The 24,964-nt window shown below is 42.5% G+C and overlaps 2 protein-coding genes and 1 pseudogene across 2 annotated transcripts; 1 reads left to right on the plus strand and 2 right to left on the minus strand.

Annotated features, from left to right (window-relative positions):
* Positions 1-1,473: 1,473 nt before the first annotated feature.
* C1ql3 (complement C1q like 3) lies at positions 1,474-9,301 on the minus strand. The gene is made up of 2 exons (XM_004859977.4): positions 8,382-9,301; positions 1,474-2,765 (listed from the first exon to the last, which is right to left on the minus strand). Exons 1-2 carry the CDS (start codon positions 8,967-8,969, stop codon positions 2,586-2,588), a joined length of 768 nt encoding a protein of 255 aa, XP_004860034.1. The 5' UTR covers positions 8,970-9,301; the 3' UTR covers positions 1,474-2,585.
* A 563-nt stretch (positions 9,302-9,864) lies between these two features.
* Positions 9,865-12,360, plus strand: LOC147829065 (uncharacterized). The gene is made up of 3 exons (XM_087207092.1): positions 9,865-10,148; positions 10,247-10,345; positions 11,121-12,360. Exons 1-3 carry the CDS (start codon positions 9,865-9,867, stop codon positions 11,326-11,328), a joined length of 591 nt encoding a protein of 196 aa, XP_087063218.1. The 3' UTR covers positions 11,329-12,360.
* A 4,551-nt stretch (positions 12,361-16,911) lies between these two features.
* Positions 16,912-17,964, minus strand: LOC106007548 (purine nucleoside phosphorylase pseudogene; annotated as a pseudogene).
* Between the last annotated feature and the right edge of the window lie 7,000 nt (positions 17,965-24,964).

The following is a 24,964-nucleotide window of genomic DNA, read 5'->3' on the forward strand; positions in this document are numbered from 1 at the left end:
TTTCTGGTGTCCTTTTTTTTTTGCTGTAAATTTTGTTGTGTTTTGCAAAGTTTACAGAAGAATATGCAACAGTGATGGATTATAAAAATTCAATCATAAAAGTCAAAATATATTACATAATATAGTTTAATGAATCATTACATTTATAATAACAAAGGCCACAATTTAATTATTTCATAAGATATAATGCAAAAAAGAGAAATGTTTGCCTTTATATATATTCCCATTATTTCCCTTACCATTTTTCCTCGGGCCTAAACAGAGAAAAATAATGCTTATTTATCTGAAGAAAAGGCCAGATCCATTGGAAATGACAGTGTGATTCTAAAGCCTTCTCTTTAAAAGGTGTCCAGGCCTGATAATTCGTGTAAATAAAGCCTTTTAAAAAATATTAGTTAAAACTCTTAATGGTTCTGCATTGCTGTTTATAAACTAATATTTGGACTGAATCCTCACTCTGTTATTTGGTACCTAACACAAATCTCCAATCTGTTGCTGCCAATTCCTCTTTGATAAATATACATTGTTAAAGAGAAAAAAACTGTTACAATTCATTGATGAGTTATCTTACATATTAGAAAGGCCAAAGAGAATTAGTCATTCTTCTTGACGAATGGACCAAGAGTTTTTAATCATATAAATCATGACAGTTGCTCAGACCAAGGCATTTAAACACAGCAAACCCCACCTTCAGATGAGAACACCATGCATAACTCTTGGAAAGTTGAAGTTGGCTAAATTAAAGATATTTTAGCTGATCAAAGATGATCAAGCTTTCTGTGTATTAGAACAGTAAGTACCAAAGAGGAATGAGCCATGAGAACAAACCAATTCCTTTAAATGAAAAAAATGCAAATCTCCTTCACCAGTAAAACAAGCAGATTTTTAAATCTTTGTTTTTGAAATCTACTTGTCAAAGAGTCTTCAAAGGCAACTGAAAGGAACAGATTTTTTTTTCATTGTAATAATGGAAATTGTGTGATAGTTAGGATGTAGCAACATGCATTTTAATCTTTTTCTCAGATGAAAGAGATGGGTTTTGGCAGTGGATTTTAACTAGAGAGAAAGGGTTTGTATAACATCCAAAATGTACTGTCAGCTTCCATCCACCTGAGAAAAAAGAAAAATTGATAACACTGTGCATATAACTCATAAACATTGTGAAGGAGCGCCCCTTGGCTGCTGCAGTCCTGATATTCAGAGTCTACAGAGAATGCAGTACAGTATTGATTGGCATATGGTAATGAAGCAACCATAGGCTTAACTCACACAGGTGAAGTGTAGGGCACTTTAACCTACTAAGGTTTCATTTTCTGGATAACTCTTAAAGAGAAGTCACCTTAATTATTTTGCTACACCATATATTTTTGTCACCTAAAATATATTTTGATCTAAAATAAGTTCAATAATTCACGCATGTTTCTCTGTGTGTGTGTATACACATATTTTTTAAATTAAATTTTTGAAGCTCTGTAGCCACTGTACACCATGGACTGAAGCCATATGTATATAATATTTCATCTAACATATACATGTATATGTATATAAATATGTGTATGGTGGGTATTTCTAGAAAATATATACACTTTGTTGTCATACTGATTATATGTGAAATTGTTACTTTTGCGATAACCTCAGGCCACAGATTTGTAGTAACTGTTTGAAGGTCTTACTTAGGGTCCCTTCGGTGATGCATGCAGTATCTCAAATTAAACCTCTGTGCATTGGGTTATGCGTAATCCCTTGTTCCAAAGAAGGCAAAAGCCCCAGTCTGATTTAATACCAAAGGATAAATTTCTCTGACTTTCCAAGTAAATCTTAATGTGTTCTATTGACAAAATGGACATAAGGGGGATTTTCTACGTACCATACATAATTACACATTTTCACACTTAGAGAGTAATCCTATGATACAATTTCAACCTCTAATTTTTAATGACTATCACCAGAAAAGGGAGAGAAAAAAACTTGTAAGAAAAGGAAAATGTGAAAATGATCATAGGCTTGGGAATTCCCACAAATCCAGAAAATTCCAGGTTAAGGCTTGAAGTTGAATCATTCCCAGGTCTAGCTCTAAAGTTAACAAGAGCACAAGGCAAACAATTTCTTTGGGGACAAGCAGTATTACTTCAATTAGACCTTCTCCTGCAGGGTAAAATGATTTTCCCCACACTATGAATGGACTCCAAGTATCATAATAAGCAGGTAAACTCACAAGAACCAAAGCTGACATATGGATAAAAGCAGCAAGATCACAGTACACCAAAGTATCATATATATTGAAGAAATAATTCAGTGTCTTAGATTTCTCTATAAAAATTTGTGATCTATATAGGACTTCATTCACATGGACACTAACAATAAGGAGTATTTGCTTTGGCGGTAGTGGATCACACATCTGCTTATCTTGCTTTAAATATTTTTTTTACATAATGTTTCTGAGTGATACAGATGTGAGTCAGGTAGCATTTGATTTCCCCACATATACACAACTGAGGTGCATCCCCCAGGATCCTTCATTCACTGACGTTAGCCATACGAATCCAGTGTTCAGACTCAGAATAATAAGTTTAGTTTCTGCATTATCAGTCAGCATAAATAATAAATCCAGAAAACGTGCTGTATTTGTTGTTGTTTCCTCCATGGGCTTTCCCCCCATCTAATTTGATGTAGACTTCGTCTCCTGGTTCCAGATGAAGAACCACACTGTTACTGGCATAGTCGTAATTCTGATCAGCATCTTGGGCAATTGCACTAGCACGCACCTATGCACAACAGACAAGAATTAGGGTTAGTGAAAGAGAAGTCGCCGGTTTTCTTTTCTGCTAGTCACCTCGCATCCTAAGCAGACTTGCTGTCATAACAGGGAATGTGGCATAAGGACAGGGCCATCCACCTTGGCCTCAGAGCTTTATAAGAATATGTCTGTCACAGTTTCGATTATGTTATTGGAAAGGAGGAAAGAAAAAGAAAATATGCTTTATTAAGGTACCTCTCGGCAATCTTTGCTACCACTGTAAACAAAGCAAATCAATCTTATCTCTGCCTACACCACTACTTTTTCTAATTCCTCGAAGAATCCCTATGCTCACTTCTTGAAATGTACACAGCAGTGCTGTTTTGCATTTTGATTTAAGGCAAGTAGCAATACTCTAAGCAAATCAGAGTGCAGAAGTTCAAGTCTAACTGAAGTGGCTCATCACATCAGAAAATTGGGATCGGCACTAGGTGAAGACCCAGAGAAACATTACTATGCTACTATACAGGAAGAAATAAAGGAAGAAAGTCCTTTAATTTATGGCTTTCAAAACGTAACACAAGCAAAGTCCCTTTTACCAGGCTATTTCAGAAACTAACTCATTTAAACATCTTTGGTGATATCATCCACATCTTCAGAGTTTTTCTATTTGTACCTTTTATCACTTAACTACATGCACTGAAGTCAATTTCAACATATCTAAAAGTTATAGAACTAAATTTCTGATTTGAAGTCTCAAATCTCTAGAATTTTTGAATGATCTCATTGAATATCTTATTATATGTAGATGATGCTAAACACGTGGTTTGTTTTGAGGATGGAGGTTGCTTAAATCTGTACATAAATATTTGCAGTCAAATTGCCTATCATACCACATAATATGGACATTCTGTCACATTCTCAAATTAGTCTTCATATTCATTTAGACATATTTTGAGTCTCCCCTGGAAAATCTTCCACTAGGCAGACTTGTATTTTGATTTATTTCAATAACACATCTTCTACTTTGTGGCTTGTTTCTATTCAACTATAATGATATTTCCCCAAATAACCCAGAATGATTTAGTGGTTTTGTGAACCTGCACTATGTAATAATGCATGACTTGGGGTACAATATGCCAGATTTTATCACTTGGCAACATGAGAGAAATGAGACATAAGTCAAGAATTCCCATGCATTTCTTTCAAAATTTAAATGATACGTTTTCAAATTAAATTTTCATGTGATATGTTCTCACATTAATGCTGAAATGTTAAAAAAGGAGAAGGCTCTTTGACACTGCTGAACTTGTAAAGTAATTTGAGTAGCATTTTAAAAATTTCTTTCTGGGTATCATGTAGCAAAAGGAAAAAAGGACTTAAAGGATTTAGAATTGCTTAACACTGTGCTAACTGGCATGAATATAATGAAAGCAATATGCCATGTAATTATGCTTTGCAGCACTGGGTCTAATGTATATACCAATAGTGAGGTGATCTGTTTTGACCATTAAATAATAATATATTTGAACTTCATAGTATTAATGAGGAATTAGTCATCAGTTTATAGAAGTTGAATGCTTTGATTAATTTCATTAATTTCTTCTAGCCATTAATTCCCAGGGGAAAAACATTTACACAAGGAACCATATGACTTGCTTTTTTTAACGTAGATTTTTAATGGATGAGAAAAAATTAAAATACAAAATTGCAATTAGCTGTATCAGTAATATATTCATTAATTATCAAACAAAATATACTTCCTAGCTATTGTTAATAACCAGACACACGTTTTATTCAGTGCTTTGAGTATTTAGTAAATGTTCCATGGGGACTGTCCTTTATCATTTTTTTCTTCATGAAGGCATTCGGGAACCAGGACACACTAAAAATCTCTTGATTTAGAGATAGCCATCTTTTTAAAAAATGTAATGCAGTTTTTATTCTATAGGATATAACCCCAAAACCAAGTAAATGTCACCATTTCTAATTCAGTAGGTGTAACCACAAAGCCCTGCAAATGCATTAGACTGGAAGGTTACCCTCACGCTTTACATTTTCTTTGTTGGATAAAGCCACTGTGATTGCTTTGTAATGAAAGTAATTCTCTAAGATTTTAACCTGCACTGTACCATAAGATGGTCCCAATACTAATCGCCCTACTTCAGGCTACAGGATTCAAGTGTGCCTGCTCACCTGATGACACTTTAAAGGTAGAATGGGACTGAAATTTCAAGCTCCAATATCTAGCTAGCTCAGTGACTTTAGCAATTCTTCCTTTAAGCCATCAAACCATTGAGGAAGGTAATGCTTTCCCTCTGGAGGCTATTTTCCCCTTCCTAAATGTACCCTGATTTCAGTAGTTGGTCAGAGAATATAATGCACCTTTTCCTCAATCCAACATACCTATTTCTACCTAAATTTACTTTAATGTCTTTTCTTATTATGTTAACCTTGTAGTTTCTGCTTTATCTTTACCCTGTGTTTCATTGCTCCTAAAATACCATCCATTTGACATGTATTAGTCTAAATGACTATCAGACCACAAACTATTCATTCTATTCAGTACGGTTCAGGTCCATTGGTGCCAGAGTTAATAAATTGTTAAAAGTGAAAATTAGTCTTTAATTATTTTATAGTTCTAATCCTAAACCAGTTTAGTTTTCTTACAGTGACTTATTATAATGACATAGTAATGATATTAGGTAATAGTTCTTTCAGGTTTTCAGCTATAAGTATACAAATATTAAAAATTTTCCTTTTGTCTATGTAAGTCTGTTTGAGTCCGGGTTTGACCTTTAATGTGCACTCTTACAGGCTTTCCACAAATGGAGAGATTAAATTGAGGTTGATGGTTTCATGGGGAACATGAGACTTGTGGTCCCGTTAGCGATGTGCTTGTGAGAATGTAATAGGGTTGCATAGTTTGAGCATTATCCTATTATTGAGGGTTCATCATTAGACACAGTATTCATGGTAACATTTGGTAATTTAATTAATTGCTGCTGATGTTCTCCTAATTTCATTTTCATTGTGCGTCTGTGGAATCATAAGCAAAAGGTTAAGTGGCACATTAGGTTAATTTACTGGCCTTTGATGTTTCCATCTGTGGCCCTACGTTCAATACAAAGCATAAGTAAAATGGCTCTCCTATGGTTACGGTCCACAGGCATTGCTCCCTCCTACAGTGAACTGTCTTTTTTTTTTTTTTTTATGCTTCTCAAAATCCACTCAATCCGTAGACCATTACACTAATATGGATCATGGACTTTTTGGTTTATGAAAACAAATTAGATCAACTCAGAGGGGAAAACTGCCATTCGAAGAAGAGATCAGACAACAGTATAATTGAAAATCAAGGATAAAGTATTACTTAAAATTTTTTAAAAAGGGAGATTTTTACAAGATTTCTCATTCATAACTGGCTCCAGGCCAGATTTTACAGAATAGTGCTATCCTAAAGATGAAATTCCTTAACAGTAATATTGCAATAACCATTTTCTAAAGTAGTCCACACTGGGCTAAAAAAAATATATTGTTTGCCACTATATTTATTTTTCTGAAAAACCTGTTGCACACCTTTTTCAGAACGAGTAGCCCAGCATCGCCAGTGAAAAGCATTATACATTATAAGGTCAGCTGGTCAACCTTATTTTTTCCCTGCTTCTCATAGACTATGTATGGTGGAGGCATTTATACCCCAAGCAAGCATTTTACTTACTTAAAAAGTAAAATGAAGAGAGTGGTTGTTGGTTTTTTTCTTTAGAATCAGTGCAGTATGCACAGCTTTCACAGTCTAGACATCGACATTTAAACTAATTTAAATGAATTATTCCCTGGCTTTTCATGGAAGTGCCGATATTGTTTAATGCGATCACGTTAATACATCTGTACAAAACTGGAATCTTATTCCATTTTAGTTGATAGCTGTACAAGAAATCTCTTCCTCCTGACAGTATTTTCCAGACCTAAGCTTTGAGTCAGAAAAGGGCCAATTTGTAAACAAGGGGGTGCCTCATGGCTGCCTGCAGGGGTCTATTCATAAACCAAGTTGTCAGGTGACACAATGACTCTATTTTGGAACAGTGACACGGGCCCTTTACATTTACCTATAACTCTCCCACTGCTCTGTGCATAATTTTTATTTATCTTAATATTATTTTCATGCATAATAAATATATAAACAACCCTGTCAGTGCCTCCTGGTGGCCATTTTCTCTCTTTTTGTTTTACGTGTCCTGAGGGTCCCTTAAGCTATTTGTAGCGAAAGGAAGGGACAGGACTAAAAAAAAAAGAGAGAAAGAAAGACTCATACATTTAGGACAATTGTCTCTCATTTTTGAGAGAATTCTGACACTGAATTAGGTCTTTGGAAGAAATCCTGCTGTCAAGGTGCTTAATAGAAACCTGGGTTATAGCTGAATTTGCAGGGGTCCAGTGATCTGAAGCTCAAAGGCCCTTGTTAAGTCAAAAGTTGCTGCACAACAGAGGGCCTGGTGAGGGCGACGGCAGGGTCGCGGGCCACCCCCCGTGCCACTCAAAAAGCACAGTTAAAGCCCAGGCCCTGAGCAGCGAACTGCAGGGCCCCGCGCAGCTGACTGAGCGTGTTGGAGAGTAGGTGACACTGAGGCAGTCGCACACGCTCTGTTCCTCCTCCGAGAGATCCAGCATGCCTCGGTTTTGCAAGGTCTGCCAATTTCTCTGGCAAACGGTTAGGCGGCCCTAGCACGGTCCTGCAGACCCGTGGTCCCTGTAGCCACGCCGACCGGCTCAGTAGAGCAGGACCTGGGGGCCCGGACTCATCCGACGCGATTTCAGTCAAGGCGGAGGCCGCTGCCCTGTGCAGGCCACAAGGCTTGGTGGGGACAACCCTCTCGCGGGTGTCCTAGGGCGCGCTGGCACGAGACCCACGGCCACGGGGCTGGGCTCGGACGCGTCTCCCTCCTGGCCGCCTGCCTGTGCGTCCTCCGACCCCAGTCACTAGCTTGGGTTCCTTGTCGGGGCGCGTGTGGTGTAGCCATGTAAACTGCCACTCTCAACTTTTCTTTTGGTTAGCGCGCCTTGCCTCTGCCCTTCCTCTGGGGCTGAAAACTAAGCTGGAGTTTGCGTCCTGGAATTGACTGAGTCTCACCGCCTGGGTCCGGGACTTCACGGCCCCGCCTCCGTCCTGGGTGGCCCCGCTAGACCTCAGTCCTTCGGGTCCCCTCTTTCCGCCCGGAGCCTGTGTGCTTCCCCCGAGTTGTACACCCTGACACGCCCATTGCGGGCTCCTCCAGTCCTCTCGGCTCCGGAGAAAGTCTGTAAGCGGCCCCGCGCTGCTGGGGTTCCTGCGGCCAGGGGTCGTTTTGGGGCTCCGGGACCCGGCAGCTCCAGAGCGGTCCGGGGACCCCGCGCCCGGCGGCGCGTACCCCTGCGCTCGCGCACGGAGAGGGTCCGGGCTCCGAAACCGCCCTCTCTGGGCAGCGGGGCGCCCTCCTCCCCGCGCGACCCCGCCTCTCCAGCGTGGCCCGGCGTCCCCTGGCCAGGGCTCCCGGGTGCTGCGCGCACCCCTCTCCGCGAGCTCCCACCCCTTTCGGGGTCTCCTCCCTCTCGTCCGCACCTCGGCTCGCTCGCTCCCGCCCTCCGCCCGCCCGCCCTCGCTCACCTGGTTGTTTTTGCAGAGATCAGCCCACATGCTGGTGCCGTCCCCTCCGCGCATCAGGACGTGGTAGGTGAAGAAGTAGATGCCCGGGATGGAGCAGGTGAACTTGCCCGTGGTGGGGTCGTAGTGGTTCCCGAGGTTGGTGACCACGTCGTCGAACTTGAGCACCTCGTAGCCTTCGTGCTGCCGCTTGAGGCCAGCGTAGAAGGCGATCTTGGGCACCGTGCTGTAGGTGGCCGCGCTGATGGCCCCGGCCGCGTTCAGGCCGGGAGCCCCGGGCGGGCCCGGCAGGCCTTGGCGGCCGGGCTCGCCCTTCTCGCCCGGGGGCCCCACGGGGCCCGGCGGCCCGGGCTCTCCGGGGGGCCCACGCGGGCCTGCCTTCCCGGGCCTGCCGGCCTCGCCCTTGGGGCCCTGGATGAAGGTGGGCAGGGACTGCATGAGGCCGCGGTCGGGCGTGGCGGCGGTGCTGGGCGCCTTGGTGCCGCCGTAGGGGTCGCAGACCATGCGGCAGGTGCCCAGCATCTCGTAGTGCGCCGACGTGCCGGCCGAGCTCACCAGCACCGGGATGAGGATGACCAGCAGGAGCACCATCACCACCCCCAGCGCCCCGGCGGCGATCAGGCGCCTCCTGCTGCCCACCAGCCGGCTCAGCGCGGGGCGATCCTCTTGTCTGCTTTTGGACAAAATTTTGAAGGTTGGGCGGGGACCTCTCAGAGCCGAAAACAATCCCCTCCGAGCCCCAACTCCCCCGGCGGGCGCGCGCGGGCCGCTCCTCCGCGGCTCTGCTCCCCGCGCGGAGGCTGCGCCGAGCGACTGGAGCCGAAGTCCTGGGCGGGGTGGGGGCCGCAGGCGGGGTGCGCGGGGCGCCCAGTCGCCTCCCGCGAGCCCCTTCGCACCTGTGGCTGCCGCCGCGGGCGCGGGCACCCGGAGGGCGCAGCCGGCAGCCGCCGCGTCTCGCTCGTCCCGGGCCGCTCACACTTTTATGCCCCCGCTGCCTGCGATCGACTTTCCCGTTTTTGCAGACTGCGCCAGTTCGCACCAACTTTCCGTCCGAAGTTGCCTTTTTCTGCCTCCTCCTCCTCCTCCTCTTCGTTCGCAGGCTCGGCTCGCCCTTCCCCTGCGTTTTCTCCCCCTCCCTTCTCCTTCCTTCTTTGCAGACACCACAACTCCAGCAGGAGCGCCCCTCCCCGGGGCCCCCGGCGGCGTGGCGCGGGCGGGCGCGGTCGGCTCGGCCCGGCTCGGGCTGCAGCGCGGAAGCAGCCAGCGAGCAGTGGCGAGCGCCTCGCGGCCGGCAGCGGAGCGCGAGAGAGACTGAGCGCAGGGTTCTGCCTGGGCACCACCTGCCAGGAGGAGAGGAGGCTGAGAAACGCGCGCCGGAGCAATTTATAGGCACCCGAGGCACGGAGGAAGGGGAGCCGCTTTGGCATCTCCGTGCGGCATCTGCTGCGCTCATCCCACTCAGACAGAGTTTGGCATTACTCTGACAATGTGGGATTTTTTTTTTCTCGGCCTCTCTTTTTTTCTCTCGCTGCACATGGATGAGCAGCGAGATCCTGAATACTCCCTTGCCGAACCCAGGCGATGGCAGCGCTCTTGCCGGACAAACCTGGGGGAGGGATCAGCTGTGCCCAGCCTTGGCCGGGGCACACCGAGGCCGCCTGTTTCCCCCCTGCCCGAGCCCCACTTGGAGGGTCAGGGTGAAGGTGGAAAGGAAGAGGAAGGTGGCCTCGTTGCCAGTGTGTCTCTCCCGGCCCACTCACCCACAATCAGGTGTTTCTGCAAAATGCCACTTTTAACATAAGGAGGGCCCTTTAGGGTTTTCCAGATGGTACATATGATTTTTTTAACCTTCTGATTTTCCTCTCCAGCTTTCTAAATGAAATAAAACATTACCCCGAGAGCAGGAAGGTGTGTTACAACACCAAAGGACATTTCTCTATGATTTTCAATGGACACGTCCACCCCAGGTAGAGGGGACGGTTGGTTCTTTTTACAAGTGCTGCACAACACGAACTCGACTAACAGGCTTGCAATTCCACCAAGTTCTTGGCAGATACCGTCACTGGGCTTGAAGCTGCATCTACTTCAGGGTGCTACATGCATGAGAAATAATCACTTGTCAGAATGCCTTCAGAAGTCTTACGATAAAGCAAGCAACCTTTACATGAGTGCGAAGCAAGGTCTCCCCTGAAGATACAGAAAGAGTTCCATAAGCTCCTTAGCAGATTTCCCAAATGTACATTAGGGGAGGGGGAAACAGGGAAATATAACACCCCTCTCCCCCATTGGCAATGGGAGAGCAGAAGAAACAACCCGGATTTGGAATATTAATAGAAAGCCCTCAGAGTAGATATTAGCTGAGTTATCCCACTCACAAATACAGAAGGCACCCAAGAACGGCTTTAAATAAATAAGGAGAATTGATTCCTAAATCATACTTTTGCATTCAGGAGCAACGGCTGTCAATCAAACATAGGTGACATTTGCTTGTCAATAGGGGATGATGGCTGGGAAGACCATCACTTATTACATCCGGGAGAGAATCTGAAGTGAGAGGCAGGAACAACTAGGAGGGCGGGGAGCAAACAATGACATCCCAGAAGACAGAGAGAAGCCCTGCCTGTGGGCTCCACAGCCCAGATATTTCCTTGGGGCTTCCTCAGCTCCCCTCATTCTGTGCACCTCAGTTCACTCCAACCCCTTTAGCTCTTTCTGTCCTTCTTTGATTCCAAACAAAATAAGGTCAAATGAGCAGATGGGAGGAAACACATTCATTGATTGCATTAAGAGGAATGCCAGCAGCTCCTCAAGGTCTTCATGTGAGAACCAACATGAAGGTGATGGCCTCGCCGCTCAGCACGGTCCAGATGTCCATGTCATCTTTCCACCCTCATGGATGCTGAGAACTCCTTGGATCCTGGAACTGGAAAATGCCCCTTCTCACTTCTGAAAACTTTAACCTTTACTTTAGGATCAAAGGTTTCATAAATGTGGGTCTGGACCCTGAGCATAATTAGATGTGTTGTTCTGTACATTTTTATTCTCACGAGCTACCTTTATTTTCATATTTTTAAGCAGCATACTTGTGGTAAGATCTCTCCTGGCTGTAATACCTGTTTTCATAACACATTTTGGTCGCTTCTCGAAAGTCATCTTTCTTTTGGAGGAGAAAATGGCATGATATGGTACAAGCAAGGGAGGCTCATGTGTCCCTGAAGTAAACTCTTTGGTGCACCAAGTTATCAAAATCCATTTGGCCTCTACAGCTGAGGGGAGATGGGGGATAAAAAGGAGTTTTTAAAAAGTAGAGAGGTATAAATAAATTCTCATCAAAACTCCAAGAGACATGGAGCTGTCTCCTCGAAGAGTGTTTGTCCCATGGAGGAACCTGATAAGGGTTGGTATGAACCCTGGAGAGGTAGTCTCTACCAGATAGAGAAACTGAGTCAAAGAACTCTGCGTAGAATTGGGTCTATCTTTTGAGCTTGCTCTCTATTCGATATTAATATATCCATCCCCCACCTCTAAGACTTGTGGTTAATACTATTAGTAATTGAGATTTTTCTCCTTCCTCTTTCCTCTGATGCCAAAGCCAAGCTTGACTTTGCAATTCTGCTAAGAGTTAGAAAGGGGCTCAGTAGTCACTGTTGATAGTGAAGCATCCTCCCCCAAAGGCCCAAGCCCAACCCCAGATTTCATATAAAATGTACATACATTGGTAGCAACGGATATTTGGCTCTTTAGTGAAGTAAGTTTAAATTGTTGGTCTCCTTCCTCCCTTCTAGAGATACCGCATCATAAACTTTGAGGGAAACCCTTTTCGGTGCCCCTGAGATTTTCCAGGATGATTTGGTAGTAGGCAAGTGTAATATATAGCCGGTTACAGTCACTTTCCACTGCGTGAATTTCACAGAAAGCTCTCTGGAATGTTACTCATGCTCCAGGTCTTGCTCTGGCAGTTTGAATAAACCATCTGATATGACATATGACTCATCCTCTTTATATGTGTATAATAACAGAATATGTGTCAATTAAAAAATATTTAATTTTCACCAGCTCTCATTGGAGAACCAAGTTTTCTCTTACATTTGATATTAATCCTGGAAAAGGCCCTGGAATCCCATTTTTATAGCATCTCCAAACCATTTCTTAAGGAAACACCCTGCTCTACATTCCCACTCCTTCACCAGCTGGGACCTTTCGGGTGACGGAGCTCAATTTGGAAGCCCATGATGGGAGCTGGGTGGCAATCCTGTAAATTTCATCTTCCCCCACCTCAATTTGTCACTTTCGAAGAGCTGAGTCGATCTTAAGCCCACGCTCCCACGCAGAAGTGCTTAGCTATCTATCAGACTTCACTGAGCACTCACTGGGCAGCATGGCCAACCCCAGGCTCTTACTAGGCAAACAGATACTTAGTCATGAGAATGATTTCCAAATCCAGCAGCACTTAAACAGAAATAGCATCTCTTGTAAGAAGGAAAGAAACACCAACTTAACAATTCAAGGGCTAGCCAGAGAAGCAGGCATTAAAAAATATGGAAAATTAGGACTGGATCAGCTATTTACCTTTAATTTCTTGGTCTTTGAATTGTTTTTGAGAACATATAGTCTTTTGAGTAATTATAGATTTCCTATCAGGAAGGGTCTCCTTGGCATTATGTAGGAAAGTAGTATATCCTATAGCTTTTTGAACCAGATATGTCTTAATCTGGACCCTAACTTCATTTAGTAGCTGGGAAAGTTGCTTAATCTCCCTAAGACTCAACTTCCTTTTCTATAAAATGGGAAGAACACTCTTACCTAAATCACAGGGTTGTTCTGAGGACTAAATAAGTTAATACATATAAATAAATGATACCAAACTCTTAATAAGAGCCCAATAAAAGCCAACTTGCATCTTCCTATATTGTGGGATTACTGAGTAGTGCATCTGTCCATGAGTTGCATGGTAGAAATGAGACTTAGTACAAGAAGCTAAAGCTAAAAGGTTAGACTTAAAACTGATAGCATACAGTAGACGATAAGTATCACAGACTTAGATAAAACTAGAAATGACAAAAGTGCTCCCAAAGAGTTACCTGTCTTCTCTTCTATGATGTAACTCAAAGCAAGGCAAAGCTCAAAATAAAGGTCAATTTACCTTTCTCCAAAGGAAAAAAGTGAAGTCTCATTAAATCAAGATTACTTGAATTCACTTCAGTTCAAGAGACTGAGTGTTCAGACACAGGAGCTAATGTGAGTTGCTTTTTTTTATCCTCTAGATGGTCCCCCAGGTCAACAAGTTGTGAATCTGTTTTTAAATTATTGGGGCAGTTATTCGAGAACTCTTCTTATGGATGATAACTCTCCAATAAGCAAATGACAGAGAGGGCTGCTTTATAATCAGCCAGAGAAGCAATCACTTCACGAGACACAAAAGTCATAACCACATCCTGTAAGAACTTCTCAAGACAAAACTCTCCATGAAAGAGGAAGCTAGTTGGACAGATCTGTTGTCACAAATTATCAAATAGGCAAATAAGAGGGTGGCAACTAGCAATCACTGAAGATTTGGTTACAATATATGGCTTCACACTGGTCTCACATTCTAGCTATATCAATAAAAATATCCCATCTTCATAGGGATATATTTTGTGCTTACCATGGGTAAAAGGCTTTATCCTTCTGCCCTTCCTGATGGAGAATTGAAGGGAAATCACCAACAACGAAGTCTGAGGAGTCAGTGTGTTCTCTTAGGTGATTCTTATGAAAACTCAGTCATAAAGGAAGATAGAGGCAGTAAAGAAGCCAAGAGCAGCTGCCATTAGGCTGCAAGGAATTTCAAGCAGAAGAATATCCTAGGGACACAACTGTGCAGTGACCCACACCCCTTCTCTTCCATGAGTGTCACCCCACAGTGACACAGCTTTCTATATGAACAACACGTCCCATGAACAAATACCATGCTCCTTGTGTGCCTGTCTGCAAACAGACACACCAGCTTTCCCCTATGGCAGGCACTCTCTCAGGCTTAGTTCTCAACTAGGTAAAAATAGATATAACTTAACACCTCAATCCTAAAAAAAAATGAATTGTGGCAGTTATTTTAGATTTGTAATAAGCTGCGGGGGGGGGGGGATAAAGTGAAACAACCGATTGTAAGTAGTTGGATGTAGTAATATAAATAGTTATAAACGGCATTGCAATGTTTCCCGATGAAAGTAGTATAATAATCCATTATTTAGTTCATTAATAACTTTATCATTGCTTCTGAAATATAGGAGAGGATTCAATAAGAGTCCTACTTAGATCAGATTTTTGCATTTGTCTTTTTTCTGTATAGCTCAAGGTCAAGTGGAAACTCTTCCACTTGACAATATCCTCAGCAGGGCCTATTTTTTCACTCAGGTCCTTCTAACCACACATCGACAGAGAGGAGGCTTCTGGTATAAGCTGCTTCAGAAATGCTAAGCGTCCCAGGCATTTCTGCCTCTCATTACCTGATGTTGCTGTGTAGGGACCATTGTAGAAATCCAGCAGCTTCACAGAGGAATAACAGAGGCAGAGTTGTTTGTTTTCTTTTTTTTTTTTTTACATGATACATAAATCTATTCAAAGGAAAGTTCAAACTAGTTAAATACATAGAGACAGAAACACATTAGTGGTTTGGGGCCACAATGGTGTGGGGCAAGGAGTTGGGGAGGTTGGAATAGATATGGTTTTCTGATGATAATTGCATTTATCTGTGAATACACTAAATATTGTAAACTGTAAATGGATGAACTTTGTGCTGTGTGAATTTTATCTCAATACAGATTTTTTTAAAAAGAAAATTGTCTCCATATAATGCAGACAAATTTAGTATACTCACTAAGTCTAAAAAGCTAAAAATGCCTTACTATCCTATTCAGGTTTCTCCAGAACATATTTTTCAGGTGGCACCATTCTGGCTCCTGTTCAGTCTGAGCAAGAGGCAGATCAGAGGTAGGACAGCCCAGCAGCTCTCCTCAGACTTCCAATCACTTCTCTACATGCCTTGGCTCCAGGTCTGTGCTTTGGCTTATTCAGATGTGAAACCCTCTTCTTTTCATCCTTCAAGACTAAGCTCAGAGGCTGTGAGTATAGTTCTTGGGTTCCAGCACACAAGCAAAACAAAAAAGACAAAAGCTAAAGACTTGTATCTATTTTGTACAAGTCATATACAACAGATGCTTCATAAGTGTCTTAAAATGGTGGCCCCTTGCAAGGACCATTTTTATAAACTCAGTTTAGCATTTTACTAGCCAAGTGCTGCACTAAGAAATATCCAAAGATTAAAATGCCTATAAACCATCTCATTGCATGAACAAGTTATAGTTATGTACATATCCAAAGGAAGGGCAGTACTTTCCTTTAAACTAGGGACAAACTCATTCGGGCAGATCTCCTGGAGGTCCAGGGAGAGCTAAGTGGTAAGTGGAGGTACAAAGAGCAGAAGAATGGTAGTGATGCACCCACTCCAAGATGACTTTTCTTTTGGCTGGACTCATCTAAGTAGGTCAGTTACCAAACAAAGGATGATTTGAAAGAGTTCTCAAAAGTCTCCTTTCCAAAATACTTCTTCCATGTTATACCACTAACAACTGAAATGTCGTTACAAACAGAAGCTTATCTAGCACTAGTGTTTTTGTTTTGTTTTGTTTTATGGCAGTCCTGGGAAGTAAAGATGAAGTCCAGGGGCACTGTAGCACATCCCCAGCCCAGACAGACTCTCACTAAGTTGCCCAGGCAGCACTGTCGTTTCTTAAAAGGCACACAGGCCTGGAAGGGTGGTGGATTTCCAAACATGCCAGGCAGCTGAATGTAAGCTGATAAGCAAAAGCATGTGGTGAGCCAACAAAGAACTATGCCTGAATGCAGAGTCACAGGGAGGTTAGACCAAGCAAAAGCAAGCAGAACCCAGGAAGAAAGCAGTAGGAGGAAAGCAGGTGCTCCGAGAGAAGCTGAGTTTGAACCAATTTCACAGGTTTTCCTGGGGCTGGCAGGAAGGAATCTAGTCGGCAGTGGGGCGGCTGGCAGCAGACAAAGGGGTCCTTGCACTACCCTGTAAGAATACAGAAAGTAGGAGAGAAGGAATGTAAGGAAAAGGATAATGACTAGATAATGCTTAATAAAGAAGTGACAACTTAGGCCATAATATCCTTTATCATTTTATTTTTTCTTCGTTTTTTGCTGCTCACATATTACCTCATCTCAGTTCTTCACTATTGTCTGAGAACAAGATTACAGCCACTTGTGTCAATCTTGGCCTGTGCTCCAGCCTCATCCCAAGTTACACCAAAAAGTTAAAAAAATTTTCATATCTTTATTCTCAAAATATTATGGTATATGACCTGGTCCTTATTTGCTCTCTAGTGCTGTAAGTGAAGCACAACAGAGCCCCAAGAACATGAGACTGTGCTCTCAAAGAGCTCATAGTAGCTACTGTTAGGAGTTCAAAGGCCTATGCCCAATCATAGGCCTGTCCCCAGGTGTGACAGGACATTGGGCTCCGGCTCTTCCAGAAGAATGGGGTAGAAAAACTCCATTGAGAAGAAAACTGAGCAAGGGGACTTGGTACCAAAAAGGTCTGGTGGGAGAAAGTAGGGAATGTGAAGGATAGAGAGCTCCTTTTCTTTCTACTACCCAAAAGCAGAGGCACCTGACCCCAGCAAGGGGCCAAAGTAGGTAGTAGCCACTTGGATTCCAGCAGGGAGGCCCCTGGCTGGTCCAGGAGTGGTCATTAGGCATTGTCAGAGGGTGGAATGCTAGTCATGAGAAGGGAGACAAACCGTTCCAATTTCTTTGCAGCTTGTCTCCCGGCCTCCAGTACTTCTTCATGATTGGCCTTCTCCAGGCTTTCATAATCTGTGACGACTTTGTTAGTGATGAGTGAAAAGTCAAAGACTCGAAGTCCACTGTGCCGAGCAACTAAAACTTCTGGTACTGTGCTCATGCCAACAGCATCTGCCCCCAGCTTCTGCAGCAGGTGACATTCTGCCACAATCCAAAGTTGGGGCCAGCCAATATCACATAGGTGCCTTCCTGGAGCTCTCGCTTCTCGTTCATTTGTTTCCAGACACTGAAAGCCTTCTCTCTCATATTCCAGTCATAAGCATCAGACATGGCAGGGAAATGAGCTCCAAACCTTTCATCATTGGGCCCTATGAGAGGGTTCTGACCAGAGAAACCAAGTAGGTTGATATAATCACAGATCAGCATGATGTCTCCGACCTCAAACTTAGGGTTGAGCCCTCCAGCTGCATTGGTGACCACCAGGATATCCACTCCCAGAAGCCGGAAAACCCTCACAAGAAATATTACCTGTGCTTTGGGGAAAGTTAGGAATGTTGCTGTAGTCAAAGCTCTGGGCCTGAGTTAATCTAGCAGCCAGAGACCTCCTAACCCAGAACCACAGATCACTGCCACTTGCGGCCGGTGCTTGGTATGAGAGAGAAGCCATTGTGCAGTGTTCTGATAATCTTCATATGTGAATCCGTCCTCCATGGTCCCAACGTGCTCCCAGAGATTCTGCTCTTCCTGGCTGTGATCGATCGGTGGAGCTAGGTGGCGGTCGCCAATCCAGTCCACACAGTTTAGTTGTTTGTTTTATCAATAGGTGCTTTTGTAAGAGTTAAAACTATGTTACATTATGAGATTATCTGAACATGTCTATTATCAATACCTGCCATAATGTACTTGTTTACATTTGTGGGTATATCTCCCATGATACATCTGTGATCACACAAGTCTGTTTTATATATGTTTATATCATTTCTTTTACATTTACTGTTAAGGATTTGTTTTTGTGGATGGACAGAAGGTCTTAATGGCCTGATGATGAAAGCCCAGATATTGACTATCTATGATGTTATCTCTTTATCCAAATCCTCAGAACATGATTTCAGCATCACAATACCCAAGACCATGTATTTATTCTGCCATGACATAAAAACCCTGTGTCCATCCCCCCCAGGGCTAAGGGTGGCATAGACATGGTTCTTGTTTAAAAGTCCTAGAATAGGAAGGAGAAAAAGATAGGCCCTCCCCAAAAAAAGAAATGTTAGAGAAGGGTATTTCTCAGGAAAAAAGAAATACTATGCATTAGGTCTAAACTACATAATCAATTTTCCCTTCAGAAATTCTGACCGGGCTCACAGGTCATAAACTAATGTTTTATCTAGTTTTCTGCTGCACTGGTTAGAATGAATACTCTGAATAAATCAATTCTATTATCTTTTCATTAATATGTTCCATTTAATTCGATACAATTTAATTTAGAACATTGATGAAGCAGATTGAACTTTGCCGCCCATCTCCTTGAGCAACTGCTCAGAGCCTGTGACCAATCCACTCAGAAACAGGGACTTCCTCATTGTCCCCATAAGAAAGTTTAACTCCCTAAGCACAGAATGCTAGGATCTTTAAGACAATCCAGACGCCTCTTTAAATTTCCAGCCTCGATTTGCGTAACTGGGTCCTCTGACTCACTCCATTCTCCAGTTATCAGTGAATCATACTTCAGATGGCCTTTCTTGCCATTTCTGGTTTTGTTCTTGCCATTATTCCCTCTATCCTTTCAACTCACTTCTTTCCTATCCTTCCTCCTCCTATTGATACCTCTCCCTCCATCAAGGCCCTGCTCCCAAGCCACCTCCTTTGTCTCTCCTCCTAACAGCTCCCTCTTATCCTGTGACCCTCACTGCCATCCACTGGCGCTTTCTTCTCTGGACTTCCCAAGCATGTTGAGTTTCTCTTCTTGCAATACTGCCTCATTCTCCTTTGTTATAGGCCTTGTCTTTTCTCTGCTAATTGAGAGAAGACTTGGCGTTATCATTTCTGGCCTTCCACCCTCGATCACAGTTCTGGAGGCTGGGGCATAGTGCCTACATCTGTTGAGCATCTGGTGAGGGACTTTTTGCTGCATAATCCCATGGTGGAAGACAAAAGGGTAAAAGAGAGAGAATAGAAGGGAGCCAAACTCATCCTTTTATCGGGAACTCACTGTTACAATAACGAACTCACTCCCATGATAATGGCATTAATCCATTCATGACCTGGTCTCCTTTTAAAGTACTTACTCTCAACACTGTCACATTGGGGATTTAGCTTCTAATCCATGAACTTCAGGGGATGTACCCTCCTCTACCAAAGCAGGTGCTAAACTATGTTTAATGGGGACTACATACATGGTTGTGGATTGCTAAATTAAAAACAAGCAACACAGCTTTCAAAAGAACTCTCAGATTTATGAACTCAAGATACAATGAGCAACCTTGGCTTAGAAACCAGGTGTTTCTAAGACCCAGCTGCCCTAAAAGACTGGACAATCTTTCAACTCTGCCATAAAGTATAGATTAAGAACCAGTCTAGTGGGCTGGGGATTTAGCTCAGTGGTTCCATCGCCTGCCTTGCAAGCACAAGGACCAGAGTTTGACCCCCAGTACAAAAAAACAAAAGAACGAGTCTAGTATTAATTCATTATTTCAAAAAAGAAGATAAGAAGTGAGAAATGACTTCTGCAAAAGTTGGAGTCCAAAATGTATTAGGGCATTAGGTGTTTACTGTATAGGATGGGATACTTGCAGACCTACCGGTATTTTTCCCAGTCCTAACAGTTTCAAAATATAATTAGATCTTTTTCAGCTGTTGTGTTTTCAAAATACTTTTTGCCATGTGTGTGGTGAGGAACGGAAACCCCGCTGTGATCCCTGATGGGAACAAATCAAAGCCTTGGGGATTTTTGACTAAGGGTGGCCACACAAACCACCTAAACTGTGTGCCTAGTGGATCCCTTATGGGGTTATTCACCTCACTTATTTAAGATTTGTGGAAACATACTTTGGCTGTACCTATTAGCTTTAAGAAATGGAAAAGTATATTTATTCTAAAATATAAAATGGTCATATTCATTCTTTTCAATTTCAGTTACCTCCAAAGAAGTACTGGAAGTTTCTGACAAGAAAAAAAAAAAAGAAATAAAATAGTTCTTTTAAAACAAAAATAAGAAAACTAGAGCTATATGATTGAATGAAGGCCAGGGAGAAAGAATTGTACTACAACACTATGTCAAGAACTTTCTGGGTTCCATTTAAAACAATAGCATGGATATCAGTTTATAGTAGCTTTACGGAAATTGAAATGTTTCTAAATGAAGCAACCAAGTGTCACATAGCTCACCACTCCCTAGCACGTCTTGGAATTTATTCAAAGAAAGCTGACATGCCAAACAAGAGGCAAATACTACTTCCAGAAAATACGCAATTAACAACAACAGAATGGGTGAGAGAGATCAAAGAGCAGACAGAGAAGTTTAAATCAGAAGGGATGACAACTTATTTTCAAATAAAAATCAAAAGTACCATAAATACTAGCACTGGAACGAGGAGGTTCAGCTAGAAAAAATGCAAATAAATTCCACATTTTTTGTTTCTTCTTAGTATGTAACTTGAAAATATCAGTCAAATGTGACTAGCTACAGAAAATAAAAATAGTTAAACCATTTGACAGATTTGTTCCCAAGTCATGCCTACAATATTTTGACCCATGAATTACTACAGATATAAATGTGCTACTGCGTGTATTATAAAAACACAGCTGGGGCTGGGGATTTAGCTCAGTGGCCCCACACCTGCATTGCAAGTGCAAGGTCATGAGTTCTATCCCCAGTACCAAAAATAAATAAATAATTAAATACAAAAACACAACCTTAAGCAAATAGGAAGCTAACTAAGTCACACCAAAATCTCCAGTTTTAAAAACAGGAAATTATTACATATGTTATTTGATATCAATATTCACAAACACTGGGAACTACTCAGATACCAAACCAAAAAAAGAAAACCCCTCACCCCTGTATGCACCCCTTGAATCTGTAAGCACTGCTCTAATTACTGCAAATATGAAAACCTCTTTAACCTTCTTACATTTAATTTGTTACTTATAGTTAGAATACTTATTTCAACGCCAGCGACTCCTTAATTTAGTTTATAGTAAGTCATTGCATAATTACACACAATCTCCAAAATACAGACAAGTATTTTCAAGGTGAAATCATCACAGTACTCCTGAGACAGTCAATGAATTTTCTTCAGATTTTTAAGCATGCAGTGTAGTACAAATTCTAATGAGTCTCAGCTCCTCTTAGATCTACACACAGATATAGAAATATGTATCGTGCAATGCAAATGAACTTGAAATGGGTTGTCCCTGTGATGGTTGCATTGATACCCATGACCAGAACCCACTCAGAAGGTAACATTCTTCCAGCAGCAAAAGATAGCAGGAAAACCAGTCTTCCAAAGTGATAAACAGGCCACAGCACAGAGGGAGGGATAAATACTCTTATACACACACACAAAAGGGAATGGAGCTGGGGAGATACAAACGCAAGCACAAATACAGGTGGCTTCAACTAGTCAGAATCTGAAGGAGAGAGAAAAATGGTTTGCTCGTTTCCTTTCTTCAAGGGAGGACTTTGCATATCAGCTTTCTCAGAATAACTCAAGTTTCAAATATGGTCACACATTTCTGGTCAGTGATGAAATCTCCTGGTCAGGGACAGGTTTTGAAGCACGGTGGGTATATCTAAGGAACAAGAATCTTTGTGATGCGACAATGACACCCTTTGTTGGTACAGTTAGCACTGACCAATAGGGGAGGAGGCGAGGAACAGTGAAGATTTGCCATAGGATCACCTGCCATTTCCTTCCACCTACCCAATATCTACTATTACGATTACTCAGCTCTCTTGAGACAACTCCAAATTAAAATCTTCACTGTTTTCTTGGCCAGAAGATTCATTTTTTGCTGTCAACCCCTCCATAGCCGCCACGCTTTGCTTCCTGACTATTAATTCAGGAATCATTGAGGATTTAATTTTTAAACCACAAATGCAATCATTTTAATTATTCATTTATGTAACATTTTTTGATTTAATGTAGGAGAGAGTTTAATCAAAACTGAGTCTCCCGAAATGAAGTGGCCTCTTTATGGTAGACAGCATATTTTAAAGGGATTGGAAGTCTTTGTGTGGAATTTAGCTGCAACCACAGAGCTCAGTATTAAGAGAGGATTGAGGTGGGCCGGGGATTTAGCTCAGTGGTTACACCACCTGCCTCACAAGCGCAAGGACCTGAGTTCAATCCCCGGTACCAAAAAAAAAAAAACAGAGAGAGAGGATTGAGATACACCTACACAGACTTAAGTAAAATGTGTAAGGCTGAAGTTGCAAAACTTTCTCCTGAAAGTGGAAAGTTACAGGATTTTTCTCAAGTATGATGGTGAAGGTACCATCATACCCGATATCGGCAAGAAGAGCTTGTTAAAGAAAAGGAGTTGATTGACTTAAAGGGAGGGTCTCAGATTTGAGGGCTGTTTGCTTGTTTTTTTAGTTTTTCATAATAGTGAATCAGCAAAGTGTTAAAAGTATTTATTAATGTTGCTAAAGTAAGAAGCAAAGACTCAGTGAAGCCAGCTTCCTTTCAGTTCTCTTGTTTGGGATAACAAGGCAGCATGAAAGATTACACATATTTGCAACAAGAGAGACCTTACTGCTTTTTATATATCTCATAGCATCCATACCAGCACCTGAGCACCCAGTAAGTACTCTTTTTTTTGAAATGAGTAAAGAGAAATGTATTTGTTGCTTGTGCCCTACTAAAAGTAAAGATAAAAACACAAACAATGCTTGCTGTAAGATGGAAACTTCCAGACCACACGTCAGAGAGACACCTTACCCAGGACCGTGGACAGCTACTGATGAGGTAGTGTTGCTCACGGTAAATCCTCACTCTCCAAGATCCTTGGGAAGACTCTTGGGTGGGCTACCCAGGGTCATCTTGTCCTCAAGGACCCAGCTGTGATCTCCTCATGAGCCACATTTGATTAAGTAGACCCTTGTTTCAACAGGGACCATTCAGTCCCCTTCCTAATTTTTGAGACTTGGAACAAAAAGATATGGAAATTGAAGAAACTGAAGACCATTGATGGCTTCATAGCAGAAAGGCCACAGAGGCCATCTGCTGGAGTTCATGGAGCTTCCCTTGGATCTTTCAACTGTCCTGATCCTGTACAATATACCAGTAAGGCTCCCATTGCCTTCCCTTTCCCTTTTCCGCCCCCCCTCCCTCCCCCTTTTTCTTGTTAATTCTACCTTGAGTGTATTTATGCTGCTTACAACTGAAAACCTTATCAAATACAACTATGTTAGGGCTTTAAGAAAGGAGGCTATGCTTTCTATACCAGCACCATCCACTAGAATTTTTTATGATGATGGAGATGTTCTGTACCTGTGCTATGCGGAAAGATAGCCTATAGTTACAGTGGCTAGTGAGCAATTTAAATACAGTTCATAGAGAAACTGAATGTACTAGTCACTTCCTTAACCTTGAGACAAAATACTAAACGCTCATAACTTAAAGGAGAGGTTTATTCTGGCTCATGGTTTCAAAGGATTCAGTCCATGGTTGGCTGCCTCCAAGGCAGAAACAGCACAGCAGAGGGGTATAGTGGAGGAAAGCTGTCTCTCTCATGGCAGCCAGGATGGAGAGAGAAAGAGAGAGAGACAGAGACAGAGAAGGGAGGAACCATGGACGAGAATACACCCTTCCAGCTCACTTCCTCCAATCCCCCCAACCGGGCCCCACCTCCTAATAGCACATTCAGCCAAGGAATTATCAATGGATTCATCCACTGATGAGTAGCGTGATCCCATGAGTGACTCACCTTTTAAGAACCTCACCTCTGAACACATGAGACTTTTGTGGGACATTTTAGATCTAAGCCATAACACAGAATGTTTAATTTTATTTCATTTAAATAAAGGTCAATTTAAGTAGTCAGAGATGACTAATGGCTGTGTACCGGATGATGCAGTATGATGACGACAAGAACTATTTTTCTAAACTGAGTATGGTGGTGCCTGCCTGTAATCCCCACACTCCGGAAGGATCAGGCAAGAGGATTGCAAGTTTAAGCCCAGCCTTGGCCAACTTAACCAGACCCTGTATTAAAATGTTTAAAAGGCTGGAGGTGTAGCTCAGTGGTAGAGCACTTGCTTAGCACAAGTTTGACATGCAGTATCACAAAAAAAGAGAATTATTTTTTTCTATACTGAAGGAAAGAATAAGAGAAAACTGACTTAATCTGAAGCAACAAAATTCCACTTGCTAGCATGACCAGAAACTTGCCATCCCTGAAACCAGAAACCTGCTCAGCTTTTCCAATCTGTGTTTGGCTGGATCTCATGCATTCTAATTGCCATGTCCTATGAACTATAGATATGGGCATAGCTCTCTTCTAGGTCACTATTTCCAGGGAGTTTAATGAGTGTGACTTATTTCATGTAACTAAGAGATTTCAATGCTGATTTTGACTCCATCGATGCTTCCTTTGAAATTACCTTTAGGTTTGTATTTTTCTCCCTTCAATTGCTTTCTAAAGCAGGTCTTTATGACCGCATGCTGGAGCCCTCATAATAGCTTCCTGCGTGGTCTCCTGGCCTCCAGCTTGTCCCAGTTCTCATTTTACATACCAAGTTTAGATTCTTCTTCCCAAGAGACTGTGCTCATTGTCCCTCCCATTTC

The sequence above is a fragment of the Heterocephalus glaber genome, unplaced genomic scaffold (assembly GCF_053883595.1).
Source record: "Heterocephalus glaber isolate CG9 unplaced genomic scaffold, H.glaber_assembly_v1.0 deba00000768, whole genome shotgun sequence".
Taxonomy (NCBI): Eukaryota; Metazoa; Chordata; class Mammalia; order Rodentia; family Bathyergidae; genus Heterocephalus; species Heterocephalus glaber.

Coding starts and splice junctions, on each gene's coding strand:
- C1ql3 (XM_004859977.4), bottom strand. CDS start 8,969: ATGGTGCTCCTGCTGGTCATCCTCATCCCGGTGCTGGTGAGCTCGGCC. Junction 2,766..8,381: donor ATCTCTGCAAAAACAACCAG/GTGAGCGAGGGC, acceptor TGTTGTGCATAG/GTGCGTGCTAGTGCAATTGC.
- LOC147829065 (XM_087207092.1), top strand. CDS start 9,865: ATGTGGGATTTTTTTTTTCTCGGCCTCTCTTTTTTTCTCTCGCTGCAC. Junction 10,149..10,246: donor GCCCACTCACCCACAATCAG/GTGTTTCTGCAA, acceptor TTTCCTCTCCAG/CTTTCTAAATGAAATAAAAC. Junction 10,346..11,120: donor AATGGACACGTCCACCCCAG/GTAGAGGGGACG, acceptor AAACAAAATAAG/GTCAAATGAGCAGATGGGAG.